This window comes from Plasmodium vivax, chromosome 12 (assembly GCF_000002415.2).
Source record: "Plasmodium vivax chromosome 12, whole genome shotgun sequence".
Taxonomy (NCBI): domain Eukaryota; phylum Apicomplexa; class Aconoidasida; order Haemosporida; family Plasmodiidae; genus Plasmodium; species Plasmodium vivax.
Genome location: NC_009917.1, coordinates 995,108 through 1,010,057, shown reverse-complemented (window position 1 = coordinate 1,010,057; position 14,950 = coordinate 995,108). Strand labels below are relative to the sequence as shown.

Genomic DNA, 14,950 nt, shown 5'->3' with positions numbered 1-14,950 from the left:
TTTAAATGAAGGTATTATTGTATACATTTCAGGATGAGTATCAGTGCATTATACAAGTAGTATTGTGCTCTTAAAGATACACTTTAGAATAAAATTATGTGAATTAAGAAAAGAACACAGGATATATAAATTATTAAACATATTCATTTACCATTATACTGTAATCACATAGATAAATTTAATGAAAAAGGGCACATTTTATGTAATGAATTTTTCTAGACAATCCAGAGTTTATACTAGCACATGTACTACTAACCATTTGTAGTAAGAAACACGGCATCTTTTATTTATATGTTTTTACTCTAGCTTTTTTATTGCTAATAAAAAATGAAGCATCAGCTAGTGCTTTTAGAGTATTAGTTATTAACCTTTTGTGCAAAATTAAATGAGCATTTCTTCATCCTCTTATGTAGGGCACTATATTTGCATTTAAAAACTTAAATCATTTATTTATGTAGAAAAATACTTAAGCACCTATAACATGTGTCTGCCATATGGGCTAGGGGTAAAAACATTGTAAAATCATTTACCTGATTATTTACATAAATTAAACTTTAGGCTTTGTCTAACGCATGATTTCTAAATAAGTGGTCATAAATATTAGCTTATAATAGAACAGTTCACTTTCATCTTATGTGTTGTTGTTTATACCAGTTGATGGAATTATGTAATTTGCTTTATACATTTTCATTTTACTGTTTTGGGAGAGAGGAACAAAGTTGTCTTAGCAAGATGCATGAGTTATCTTTGTACGTTACCTTTTTGACAAAATTAAAAATTCGGTAAAAATTCTGTTATATCTCTTTTTCTGTATATACAAATGGAATTAAAAAGGGCAAATTCTTCAGATATTTATGCTGCACATTTTTTTCATTATCCTTAGACACAACCCACAACATGTAAAAACATGAGGGTTAAAACATTTCCATAAGATCTTTTACTTTTTCTATAACATGAAACTTATCCGATTAGTTTACCGCGTTCAGTTTCATTTATCTTTCTTTTGTACATGGGGTTACTAATTTTATTTTTATTCAAATACAATGACGATAATAGAACAAAGAAAAAAAGTATTTGAAAGGCGCTCTTGAGAACTGTGATATATTTATTTTTCATGTAAATTTCAATGTGTAAAGATTATTCATTCGCAAATTTTGTGCAAACATATGTGTCATATATTTATGAGAGTTTTTAATTTTGTACCTTAAAATGAATAAGTGTTCACATATTTATCGCTTCAGAAAAATGAGGCATTTTTTACAATAATATGATACTTTTGCTTTATATTGTGAACTACCTAAAATGGGGATTTTGCTTTTGCAGTTCGAACGCCTTTAGTCATATTATACGCAAGCATTTGTATTCTTAAAATACGAAAACAAGACACCCTGTTATGTCGAAATGTACATATTCACATTTAAACCTTTTAAATGGGAGAAAAAGACATAATCTATTTTTTTCAAACTTAACATTTTATAATTTTTTTCTTGTTTCTTGTAGAAAATAAAAGTACACGTTTTAAACGTATAAAAGTTCCACGGTTTCATGAAACTTTCTAGAATAGTAATGATATTGCCTTTGCTTCTATCATAAAATGACATGCGGTTAAATGCAAAAAAAAGGAAGATAAATGGCAAAGGTAAAGAAAAGCTAAGCACATATAGTGTATATATAGAATGAAGCAGAAGGTGAGCAACATTTATCTCTTCCTCTAGGGACACGCACATGTCAAATAACTTTTTAAAAAGCTTGTACGTTTTAATAATTACTTAACATGCAACAGCTTATGTTGACCCTCTTTACGATGTTGTTTAGTACGCCTAAACGCATACAGTAGTGCCTTATATGTACAGATGTGCACGATAATGTAGCATAACGCTACTTCACGCGTTGCCTTTCGGCTACTTTTCGAAACTTCAACTTGAAAACTTTGCAGTAGATCTATTTTTTTATAAAGGGTATTTAATTCAGTTGTTAATAAGTAAAGATATATCGTACACTGTTTTAGGGGTGAAGAAGGCCAATTGAAATGTTTATTAGGTAATTCATAATACAGAAAAAAAAATGCATACATATATAAATGTATATATAAATGTGTACATAAATGTGTACATAAATGTGTACATAAATGTGCATATACTTGTGTGCATGGGCACTTGAGCATAAATAATATATACCGTTTGGCATGTGCTCACATAAGGGTAGAATACACGACTAACGATTTAAAATACCTATGGACTGAGATGTTAAACAAAGAACTTAATTAAAAAAGAAGGCCAAGCAAGAGGGAAAAGGGTAAATAGTGACGAGAAAAAAAAAAAAAAAAAAAAACAGAATAATCACGAATGAAGAGGAAGGCCCATCCATTCCATAGCTACAACATTTTTACCACATCTGCGCATTCCCGTAAAATGTTGATAGGTTTAATTATTTAAGAAAGGCTGCATATGAGTAAGTTGCTAACCAGGGTTGCCTTACTGCCAATTTTGTTTTTTAAAAAAGGGTTTTACTTAAAGCGCGCTTCTTCAGTTACTTGGGTGGGCTGATGATGCCCATTTAATCTTTTTTCCCTAGAATAACTTTTTAAAAACAGAGGTAGCCATTTTGAAAGCACTAGACATGGAAGTTTCGCTGGTTCTGCTTGAAGGGGATTCTACACTTCCTTTCTTATTACCCTGTCCTTTGCCATTTTCTGAATGCTCAAAAGATGTGTTATCATCTTGACACATCTTATTGGTGTACCTTCTAATTTTTCTATTTTCGTTGACAATAATGTTGCTATTGCTTAGCCTTTTCGAATTAAAATTTACTGTCGAATTATCTGTGTCTTTATTGTTTGTATAAAATGACATACTGCTTTTAATTTTTTTTTCTAGAATATTTTTTTTGTCAATATTTTGTTGCGTAATCTTTAGGATGTTCATGTCTGCCATAGCGTTGTTCGTACTTTTCTGAGATTCGCCAGCGCCGTAGTGCTCATTCATTTTATTTTTTTTTTCCGTCGGGTCGTAATTTTCAGCATTCTTGCTGAGAAAATAGTTGGCTATCATTTGGCTGTTTTTACCGTTAGCGTGTTTGTTTGAGCTGTTTTCATACTTGCACTCGAAGTAGTTGCAGTTGTCCCCAGTGCCCGCATCGTCATTGCGGTTGTTGTGGCGGTTTCCGCTGGCCTTGTCTCCATGGCTGTCACTGTACTCCGCGTTTGTGCCCTTGCATTTGCTGGGGTACCTTTCGCTTAGCTCCTTCACGGGGAATTTCGCTTCGTTTCGGTTTTGGCTTCGATTTTGACCTTGATTTTGGCATTGACTTCGACTTTGACCTTGACTTTGATTTTGGTTTCGACTTTGACTCTGCTCCGCAAAGCTGGGCTTGGACAAATCGGTGCGGAAAATGCTGCCGTACTGCAGCTCATTGGGGGCCATCTCCCTGGTGGAAAAGTGGCCGAAGTTGTTCGAGGAAAAGCTCGTTTGCTCCATGTCGTAGTAGCTCCTATCCACGAAGCTGCTCTTGGTGAAGGGGCCCTTTCCCATGCAGCTGCCGCCATGGTTGTCCATGTTGTAATCTCTGCTGAGGCTGTTCCTGCCGTCACCATGATCCCCGTGCTTGTTGAAATTCTGCTCGTACATTCGTATATTGCTAAATATGTTCATATTCACATTGCTGTTCGCGTTTCCATACTTGTCCGCCATGCTCATGTGACGGAAGGGTTGCATGTAGTCATTAGTGGGTCCTCCTCCCCCCCTGTAGCAGAAGCTTCCACCTTTGCTGGGGAAGTTCTCCTTATCATTCTCATTGTCATTCTCATTATCGTTATCCCTTGTCATGTAGCCCATGCCGCGGCTATTCCCCAGCCCATCGTGGTCATTCTTTCTAAAGTCATACGCATTTTTGGCGCCCCTAAATTCGTATACATTACTATTGCTGATGTAGCTGGTATGCTCGTTCATTCGCAAATTTTCGCACACGCTCTCCGAGGCATTGTCAAATCTGTCCATGTGCATGATGCCCCCCATGGGATTGCTTCTTAACTCCACTTGGTTTTTGCTTCTCATCTTATCATCTGAAGCGTCGAACGTATCCTTGTGAAAAACAGATGCCGAGTCATTGCCATCCGCGGAATCCTTCGAATCGAAGCTGTCCAAATTGTTGTTGTAAATGTTGTCCGAATTAATCATGGAGGAATTCAAGTAATAGAAACTGTCCGAATTGTTAACAGATTTTTTAACTGAATTGTTTTTCCTCGTTTTCTTGGGGGAGGCAAAAAACTTAATGGTGTTGTCCTTATTCTTTATGTAATCAAATGCCGTGTTGCTGCAGTTGTACTTGTTGTCCAAATTGTGCCTGTACAGGGACGTATTGACGGTCATAATCGGTATGACATCTTCGTCGTAGTTTTTGCTACGGTAGACACTCTTCTTCTTCTTGGTGGAGAAAATGTTCGGGTAATACGCGCTATCGTGGTTGTGCTTCTTGCTCTTCAACGCGCTCATACGCATGTCCATGTTCATTCTCATCCGCATGCTCATGCACGGGTCATTTGAAAAATTCGGGCGGTTGTGCTGGGAGGAAAACGCATGTTTGAAGTCATTTTCGGACCCCTCTTTGGCTTCCATGTACAAGCCAGCCGCCCCGTCTGCCGCGTCTGCCCCGTCTACCCCTTCCACGTCTACCGCTTCCATATTTGCCGCTCCCCCATCTGCCGCTCCCCCATCTGCCGCTCCCCCATCTGCCGCTCCCCCATCTGCCGCTCCCCCATCTGCCGCTCCCCCATCTGCCGCTCCCTCCCCGTTGTTCTCGGCAAAGCGCCTGCCCTGCTCCCTCAACATTTGGTTCTTCTCCTTGAGCATTTTTTTTTTCTTCCTTAAGAGTCTCTTCTTCCTCTTGGATAGCTTCTTCTGCTTCATCAGGTTCTGCTGAAACATGAGGTGCTCGCACCCGCTTGCCCTCTTTCTGAAGGAGACCTGCTTATCCTTATTCTTCAGCTCCGCGTTCTTGTTCCCCCCGTACTTGACCGACTGGCTGCCCGGCTCCCCATCTTCCTTCGATTTGTTGTAGCACAAGTTTGTGTATATAACCCTAGAGTCGTTCCAAGCATAATAAGAACTAGGGTCCAACGTGGGGCAGTAGCAAACCTCAATATCGGCAACTTTATCGGTCATGTTTAGGTATTCATTATTTGTGCTTAAATACCACTCCAGCTCTTCATACAGTAAAGGGTCGCACGCCCAGTTCAGTTCAATGTTTGTCTCTTTGCTCCACCTCTTCTTTAAATATGAGTGCACTTGTGGCCACTCCTTATCGGTTATTTTATCATTAAGGTTGTTAATAACCTTCTGCTTTGCAAGTATCCGCAGCAGAGAGTGAGATTTGCGGCTGTTCCTTGAGACGAATTTGTTATACACATCTTTGTCAAAGACTTCATCAAAATCGAGCAGGCTGGGAGCAGATCCGAATATCGTGAAGGGGTTAAAACAACTCTGTTCCTTCAACCTTTCCACTATCTTCTTCTTGTTATGCCATTTGGGTTGATACAATTTTATATTTGTCACATTTGTTATGTTACTTTTTATGCACCCTTTTTTAGGATCGTAAATGGCACTGTGCTGCACGATTTCTTTGTCCCTCAAGATGCAGATATTCTCTTCATTGTTTAGGTCCCCCCCATGCTTCTGCAGTAGGTAGAGACAAATGTCAAAGTTGTTCGATCGGTTTTTCACTGGCAGGGGCTTCAACACCTTATGCAGGAGAGGTATCTTCCCATTGAAGTCTCGTAATATCTCTTCGTACTTTTTCTCCGTAGATTCTAAGTTATCAAAAGAGTTTAACGAATCCTTCAGGAAGTTCATTTCACTGTCTTCATTTTTCAGATCATCATCGGAGCCGAAGCTGTCCTCCCTGCTTAGTCCATTCAGAAGGGTATTCTTAAAATCGTAGCAATCGGTGTAATTAAACTTCTTTGCCTCGTTCTTGTCATTGTCTTTATTAGCATACTGCTCATAGTACTTTATGAAAACGTCATTGCTGTAGTCGTTTCCCTTCTTCATGTAAAACTCCTTGTTGATAGAATTGATATGGCTGTTGCTGTAAATCCCCACGTTGTTAAAGGTGCTATTAGACGTATTCTGCGAAGCCGTATTGTTGAATACGTTAATTTTCATATTATTCATAAAATGAGAGTTCGGATCGTTGTACAGGTTGTACCCAGGGGGGTCCTTAAAACAGCTGTTTCCACATTCTGCATTGCTCATATAGGGTTGATAGTGAAAACTGGAGTTGCGGTAAGATGCAAACTTCTCCTGGTGACTCTGCAAAAATCTCTCACCAAGTCTCTTCGACTCTTGCGGAATGTACTCCGGATTTAATATCTTGTCTTCATTGCAGTACCTTTCATAATCTTCATTCGTTCTAAATTTGGATGCATTTTCCTTCAAACACTTCTTCAAGCATTCTTCAACCAGAAAATTATGATCATCATTGTTATTCATTTTTCTCTCCTTATTATTGTACGTAAAGTTATTCACCTTATTTGTACCCTTTTCTACCAAATCAATGTCATTAGCCGTGTTGAGCAAATTCGGAACGTCAACAATTAGGGGGGTCTTGCTTGAGAGCCTTTCCCTTCTCCGTTTCGTCTTGAAGATGCAAAAGGAGCTGCCTCCCTTTTCGCCTATCTTGGGAATCCCCTCAAAATGGCCGCTTTGAATGTTTGACACCACGGGCGTTTTTACCAACTCCGCGCTGGTCAGCGAGTTTACGCTCGACCTCAGGCTTTTCTGGTCCTCCAAGTTGTTTGCAGCCAATTCGGGGGGGTCTATCCCTGCTCTTTGCTTATCTCCCGTACTGCCCCTCACAGCATCAACAGCAGCAGCGTCAACAGCAGCGTCAACAGCAGCGTCTACAGTAGCGTCTACAGCTTTGGTCTTGACGCTTCGCTGAAAAGGGATAACGAGATTTGCGCAATGATCACCGTTGCTCTCCTTGCCCGGGGGTGCAACGCCACACCCACCCGCACGATGCCTACTGGTTGAACTGCTGAAGGTAGAAATGATACTCTGCTCCTTGTAGCTGCCTTTGAAAAGACTGAGGCACCCGCTGCTCACGCACTGTACACTGTTGCAGCGGAGGCTGCTCATGGTGTGACTACTCTGGTTGTCCGCACTAAAATATACGTTGCTACTCGCATTATCGTCGGTGGAGTTGGCCAGCGAATCGTTTCTCTTAACATTGTCCGGCCTACATGTGCACTCGCTGTGCGCGTTCGCGGAGGCGCCGCCGCCAAAGCTACCACTGAAGCTACCTCCACCGCTACGGCCACCGACAACGCTACTACCCGCATTTTCAGAAAACGTGAAGCTGCCTAAATTATTCGTTCCTCCGTGCAGCTTCTCTCCCCCACTGCACAGAAGCACCTTTTTGTGCACAATGCACGCGGTCCACTTCTCCTTTTTTAAATTTATTTGGGGAAGCCTCTTCTCTGTCTTGGGAGATTTACCTGAGTGGGGGTTTTCTACTGACGGGCAGTCCTTCTCCAACTTATGGTCCAGATGGTTCTCCCTTTCGGGGATGTGCTTCTTCTGGTCTGTAAAAGTAGATGTGCATTTTTTGACGCAGTGTAGTGGGTTCCTGTCCAAATGAAAATTACCTTTATGGTCATTTGGCTCGCTCGTCCCACTGGTTACACACAACAATGTGTTCTCTTTCTCATTATTCCCGTGCTTGATTTTGTTGCATACGGTGGTGACAGTAGCAGCACCGGCGATGCCGTGATTGCCGCTGGCTGCTCTCTCCCCCACATGGGTCTTCTTCCCTACTACTACTCCTCCTCCTCCTTTCCCAGATGCATTCCCCACTTTGGCGTGGTCCCCCCTGGCGCCCGCGTTTTGGTGGTCCAAAGGGGGCTTCAAATTGGTAAGGTGCTTACTTGTTATCCTTTTGTCTATCCTTCTCACCAAAGAGTTACTTCCCCCGTGTTTGCTCAAATTTGCTTGCTCAACAGGGTTGACAGGCTGATAGACGTGACTTTTCCTCTTCTTCCTCTTCTTCTTTTTTTTTAGCTTTTCTGAAAAGTAGTTATCCGAGTGGCAACGTTGGTGTGTGTAAAGCGAAGGGGAAGGGGCTTTTAATTTTAGTCTTATTTTTCTCTCCTTTTTCTCATCACGTATGTGCTCATTACTTCCCCTCTTACAACTATTCGATCTGCCTCTAGCATCGTAATGAACGTCGTAATCGCTACTGTAGCAGTGTGCAGTATGCAAACCATTCCCGCGCTTACGACTGCTCTCGTTTCTCCGCTCTATATGCTTAAACAGTTTTCTAAAATAAAAGTTGCGTATATCATTGTATTTTTTTATTTTCCTCTTTAACTCATTTATTTCGTTCTTATGTGCACTACTAACGATGTCATAATGGAAATTGTGGTCGCTCAAAATTCTGCGCACATAACGCAGCACACTTCTGTCGTACTCATGTTCGGACTCCTCTTTTTTCTCACTTGTCTTATTCAGCTCGTTTGATAAGTTAATAATGGAGTCTATTAAACTACTCGTTGCATGTGTTGCATTTGTCGCATTTGTTGCATCTGTCGCATTGGTTGCATTTGCTGCATTTACGGCATTTTTTCGCATGCTACGTGCGCTGAGAAGTGCCTTTCTGGCTAGATGCCTACTTAGATGCGAACTGGGATGTTGCCTCTCCCTGTTCACCACCACGGTCAGCACGTCTAACGCGGAATTATTCGCAATTATGCCATCCACATCTGCACCATTTACTTCTACATCATCAAATTGTTTACTTTTTGCGACATTTTGGCTAGCTACATGGTGGTGATTTGTTTTTACCTTAAAGTGAAACGAGTCCCTTAGTGGATGCAGACTTGGGGCCTGTCTCCCACCTATATCTTTAGCCTTGTCCAAAGCAACTTCCCGGACTGTTAAGCAGTCCTTTCGAGCGCTTCTCCTAATGTGGCTTTTCCTTTTCCTCCCTTTTAAATGTACTAAAAAGGAATTTGTTTCATATGCAACATTTTTTACATACGAATTGTTTAGGATAACATTATAGTTCACTCTCCTTGCTATGACTTGATTTTTTTTCTTTCTAATTTTGGAGAACTTTTCCAAATGGTTTAAATTTTTTGTTTTTTCAACGGAAAAAAGTTTTATTTTCCTTTCATGTTCTCCATTGCATAAATGTTTTCTTGCATATAGATAGTGGTACTTTATCTTATCACTTTCCTTTAAGAACTTACGTGTTTTTATTAACTCCCTTTTACTTTTTGTTATGTCTCCACAATATGGGGTGATTCTGTTTGATATGACTTTCACTTGGGAGTTGTTTCTTTTGATTGCCACTTTGCTCCCTCTTGGATACTTTGGGTTGTTGGGTTTTTCGAATGTGTTTTCTGTAATTACGAGCATGATTCCGCCATTTGATTAGTGCCGAACGGGGAAGGGGGTTAACAAACGACTGGCTATTCATGTACATTTGCATAAACGCCTTCGCTCACATGCCTACGTAAACGCTCATGCCCTATGCACACGAGCGCAGGTTGACCGTTATGCATTCCCAGCGGTTAAGCATTTTTGCTCGCTCTCTTTTAAATCTGTGCTTGCCGATGTCGCTCAGTGGGTGGGTGGCTAACTGCCTGGTTGCTGCTTTACCTGCTTTGCCTGCTTCACCTGCTTTGTTGTTTGCTTTGAGCGCGGTTGCGTCGTTTCGAAGGTTCGCTCGGCCGCTTCGCTTCGCCACTTCGCTGCTCCACTTCGCTGCTCCACTTCGCCGCTCCACTTCGCCGCTCCTCTTCGCCGCTCCTCCTCGCAGCTTGCTGAACTCCCCGGGGAGGCACAACGCGGGGAAACGTTACTGGAGACACAAAGGGCACTGCACGGAATAACTGGAGGCAGCTTCCAAACTATGCAGCGTTCATTATTCGGAAATTCTATATCCCCGAGGGCAAACGTATGACATGTATTTTTTTAATTCTGGCGAGCAGGGCCGGTGCAGCGCAATATGCCTGCACGTACATATATATTTACATACGAACGTACGCACGAGGTATATGTACATTTATATACATTCGCGCGTACCCTCTGTAATGCTCCAAAATTACATAACGTGTGTGATGCGATGGAAAGGATGAGCCAGAGAAGGGGGGTATTGCTTTAAAAGCGCTTCACTAGCTGACTTCGAACGGCTTCCATAAAGGTACATAAGCACGCGCATACGCAATAAAAAATTTACGAATGCGCTATGGTTATATCACCAAGGTATCACTTCATAAGGGGGCGTGTTCCAGCATTACGCATATTTTTCAGTTTTCCCTTTAAATCGCAAAGGGGGGATTTCCTTTTTCCGCTCTGTACATACGCACATACAAATGCACATGTACGTATATACATTTAGATAGTACGTATCGCTACACACGGGAAGGAAAATACATCGCAAACAGGAGAATGGGTTAATAAAGAAAAAAGGAAAAAGAAATCTCATTCATAATGTCATATTAAAAAGAACAAATAAGATTTAGACATTTCATAAATAAAAGTTTTTTTTTTTTTCTTAGTACTCTTATGGGTATATTCAATTCAAAATGAAGGATGCGTTAAATGTATGCATATTATATATACATTTACATACACATATATATACACATTACAATTGTTATGAAGCATTCTTTCTCCATAAAAAAAAAAAAAGCGAAAAGGAAGCAGTCACTGTTTACATGATTTTTCATATACATCTTTTATGACCGTTTTAAAAACGAAATGAAATTTCTCACTTTTCTTTCTTCGAAAAGGATATTGTCTTTTTTTAGTATGTTCTTTTTTTTTTTTTTTTTTTTTTTTTTTTAACATTGCCAAATCAAAAATGAAGCATAAAAATGTGTAAAAGATATGAACAAGCAATAAAAAAGTTGCGCATTTTTTTTTTTTTTTTTTTTTTGTATGACCAATTTGTATGTTACGTTTACAAAAACGGCTGGCTGTTCATAATTTTTTTTTTTTTTTTTTTTTGCGTTATGAGAAAATTGTTTGAAATAATTTTGCGCAACGAATCTGACTTAAAGAAGCTAACGTTCTCCGACCGATAAACGATTTTTCTTAGAAAGATGAATCACATTCAAGTGATGACAAGGGGGGTGGAAACCGCTTGGGGAGACAATCGTGTCAGCGTATTGTAGAGATACGCTTACGCATGCGCATACGCATATGCACACACGTGTATAATATGTACGTGCTGCGTATACACCTATATATGACGTCACCCCTTTTAATGGCACACCAAAAAGGGAGGGGGGAAATATGACCGCTTAGCAGCAAAATGTGTGTTTGTTCCTACAAGCAGGTGAACATGAGCGTAGCACAAATTGCGAACTGGCGTATTTGCGAAATGTACTATTTTTCTTTCTTTGCTAGGTAGCTCGCCACGCGCTCCGGCACGCTAAAAATTCGACAGTCAATTTGTAAGGGGCAACAGCGCTCATCTAACGAAGGGTGCACATCATTTTGTTTAATCTCACTCCGTTTTTCCTTGCACCAGGCCGTGGGTGCAGTTGGTTCCTTATGGCCTTTCCTCAAGTGTGGGCCCCAAATTTGCTTACACCGTTCATGCGTAAAAATATTGCCCGCGCCGTGCAAACGTAAAAAATGAATTGTGCAAACTGATGTGATAACGAGCTTTTGCCATGTGAGAAAACCCGCACTTGAACAGAAATCCGCTTGTTCGCATAGCCCTTTCTCACTTTTGCTAAAGCTGTTAAGTCCACGAGGACGTTCGCTCTTTTGCCGCCAATGCTTGAGTGTACCACACGGGGGTGTGACTCATTTGTGTTCGAAAAAAAAAAAAATAAAAGGGGAACCGTAACGCGTGATATTATTCAGTGTACACTTTTTCCACGTTTTCGTTTGAGAAAAAAAAAAAAAAAAAAATAAAATAACCACCGAGTAGCAAATTCGTAATGGGCACGCTGCTTAAAAAGTTGCGCATTTTTACCAGCTGGCTTGGTTAAAAGCTTTTCGTATTCGCGCCTTCCATTTGAAGCTACCTTTTGAAGCACCCCTTCTTTTTCATTTCGTTTAACACATATATGCTACTTTCCGTAGTAGGCGCTCCCTCCACTTGCATTTACTTACGAAAGCATCCGCGAGTAGCACTGCTCACCGAATGCGCAATTTGCAGCAAGCATACCATTTCGAACCAGCGTGCATATTTTGCGGCCGAGGGAAACTTTTTTAACATTTCTTTTGCTAGGAGGGATTAAACATCAGGATATGCGAACACATGTACAGCTGCACTTTGGTAAATCACGAATTTATGGCATGTGAATAATTTGGAAGGGGAGAGCTGCAATTTAAGGGCACAACAAGAGTAACCCCTGGTATGTACTCCCCCCCCGAACAGCAAACGGATAACCATTCCTCTGCTTCACCCCAATTCGGGCCCCCCCTCCTCCAAATAACGAAGTATACACGGCGAAGAATCACAGCTTAAAAAAAAAATCACCCCACAAACGACGTAGCACACGTTAACGTTACACCGAGCGCAAAGATGAAGCTCGAGTATATGAATGCGCTGAAAGAAGAAAGTGGAGGATTCAATTTTGAAAATCTCAAGAGAAATGAAATTTTGAAGGAAAAAGGAGTCACCTTTCCCAATTTTCGAAAAACGGGAACAACCATCTGTGGCTTGGTATGCCAAAATGCAGTTATTTTGGGAGCAGACACCAGAGCTACGGAAGGTCCAATAGTGGCAGATAAAAATTGTAGCAAGTTACACTATATAAGTAAAAATATATACTGTGCAGGTGCAGGGGTAGCTGGAGACTTGGAGCATACTACGTTATGGCTACAACACAATGTAGAATTGCATCGTTTAAATACGAACACACAGCCCCGAGTAGCCATGTGTGTTTCAAGATTGACGCAAGAGCTGTTTAAGTACCAAGGATATAAAGTGTGTGCAATTGTCTTAGGAGGGGTAGATGTTACTGGCCCTCAGCTGTATGGTATTCACCCACATGGCTCTTCCTGTTTGTTACCCTTCACGGCTTTGGGGTCTGGATCCCTTAGTGCTATGGCTGTATTGGAGGCCAAATACAGGGATAATATGACGATAGAAGAAGGGAAAGAACTCGTGTGCGAAGCTATATGTGCAGGTATTTTTAACGATTTGGGTTCAGGTGGAAATGTAGACATTTGCGTTATAACGAAGGATGGTTCGCAACACATAAGACCGTATAAGCAGCCGAACGTTCGACTATATCACCTGGCGCAACCGACCGTTTTTCCAAAGGGAACCACCCCTGTGTTGTGTCAAAAAATTGAAAATATAAAAAAATACATCACTGTGGAGGATGCATGATTTGGCCCCCTACCGTCTGCCCCCATGTGTAGCGCTACTTATCATCATAGCAAGTGGCAAAAGTTGTTTTAATTTTGCGACTATCTTCCACGACGTTGTGGTTACTATTTTTTTTTTTTACACATTTGGAACGTGTAACAGCGGGGCTAAAAAAAAAAAGAGAACTTTTAAAAAAAAAAAATTTTTTAAACATGTATGTAGACGGACTACCGCTTCACCTATGCCGTCCCATTTGAGAGGTAGCCCGACTGGTGTTGCTGCGGGAGGGGGTGGTGGCACACCTGCCAGGTCTCCAACGCGACAAGCGATTCGTATGTTGGGGGCGAAAACGTGGAAATATTCGCCCAGAACTGCAGGCATAACTGTTCGTGCTAACCATTTTTTTGTGCAGAAGGGAAGAGAAGTAATGAGCGACCAGGTTGGCACTTCCCATTTGGAAAAAAATGCCCGCATGTGAATAATTCCAATACATTTTCACCTTTGTTACGCTCCTGCCTATTCGCGGTGCATGTCTACCACGACATGTATGCTCCAAGAGGGGAAAACAACAAAAAAAAAAAAAAAAATTAGAACTTTTCTAACGTTCATTGAGAACGTTATAAGGAGGTTCATTTTGAAGTTGCTGCTGAAAATTCCTCCCCAGTATGCGTCTTTTTTTGTGCTGAAAATTCGCTTAATAAACTGCCACGCGGATATGAGCATTTTATACACACACATCGCATGTTCATCCTTTTTTTTCGCAAAGGGGAAATCAAAATTGGGGGCGAAAGCCTGACGGTACAGGAAGCATGCCGTCAACGGGTACGCTCCCGTTCGCGTAAACCGCTTTAGCGATTTATTTTCTCCTTTTCACGTTTGGAGAGTTAACGCGCGAGGGGAGCAGCAGAGCAGCGGAACGGCAGAACGGCTGAGCATGAGAAAATTGCCCTTCCGTGGAAAAAGCACAAAAAAAAAAAACTCTTCAGCACCTTTTTTAACCTGTTCCTTTTTTTTTTTTTTTTCTCAAAGGTGAACACACCGGGTTGGCTATTTAACAATGCCGGGGTATTCCCAAAGGGGCGAAACTTCCTCGCGTGGCTGATTCTGATGGGAAAGGGGAATACCCGCCCGAGGTTTGCAGCAGGCGCGATTTTTTCTTCTCCCCCAATTTTTCATGCTCCCCATTTTTTCCCCTCCCCCCGTTGGCATATTCACCAGCGCAGGTCGAGGGGCAAGTCCAATTTGCGTAGCAACTGCAAATGAACAGAACATTCAAAATGGAAAGAAGTACGTTTTATCATACCATGGCAGAGGGCGAGGAAATGCGAAGCGCTTTGTCGAAATGAATAGTACTGAACAGATTGGTGAGAGGTGAAAAGTTTTTTTTTTTTTTTTTTTTTCGTAACTTAAATAGCACCACAGAAAAACAAAGACAAGTGAAGCGCATATTCACCACTCGCCCTGTGGTGTGTACGCCTTTTGGGAAAAATTGTAAACTTTGGTTGACACGAAAAATTGAGGAGAAGAGGGATTCACTTTATGGTCAGTATCGCGAGTGGCATTACTGCTACTCACTCTTGCAACTTTTGCTAGCAGTACATCACCGCGATTAACA

General features: G+C 41.2%; 2 protein-coding genes across 2 annotated transcripts, besides 10 other annotated features; one reads left to right on the top strand and one right to left on the bottom strand.

Moving 5' to 3' along the window:
* Positions 1-2,570: 2,570 nt before the first annotated feature.
* PVX_082350 (hypothetical protein, conserved) lies at positions 2,571-9,413 on the bottom strand (the record flags this gene model as incomplete). Its single annotated transcript, XM_001614021.1, has 1 exon — positions 2,571-9,413. The coding sequence occupies one exon, from the start codon at positions 9,411-9,413 to the stop codon at positions 2,571-2,573; it is 6,843 nt and encodes a 2,280-aa protein (XP_001614071.1).
* Positions 5,929-5,962: a microsatellite.
* Positions 6,204-6,234: a microsatellite.
* Positions 6,237-6,322: a microsatellite.
* Positions 6,911-7,033: a microsatellite.
* Positions 7,333-7,389: a microsatellite.
* Positions 7,899-7,931: a microsatellite.
* Positions 8,180-8,199: a microsatellite.
* Positions 8,896-8,916: a microsatellite.
* Positions 9,414-12,063: 2,650 nt separating the features above from the next.
* Positions 12,064-13,503, top strand: PVX_082355 (20S proteasome beta subunit, putative). The gene has a single exon (XM_001614022.1). It carries the CDS (start codon positions 12,544-12,546, stop codon positions 13,354-13,356), a length of 813 nt encoding a protein of 270 aa, XP_001614072.1. The 5' UTR covers positions 12,064-12,543; the 3' UTR covers positions 13,357-13,503.
* Positions 12,276-12,299: a microsatellite.
* Positions 13,504-13,887: 384 nt separating the features above from the next.
* Positions 13,888-13,921: a microsatellite.
* The last annotated feature ends 1,029 nt before the right edge of the window (positions 13,922-14,950 follow it).

Bases quoted from the DNA above. Each gene is read 5' to 3' on its own strand.
- PVX_082355 (XM_001614022.1), top strand. From the start codon at position 12,544: ATGAAGCTCGAGTATATGAATGCGCTGAAAGAAGAAAGTGGAGGATTC.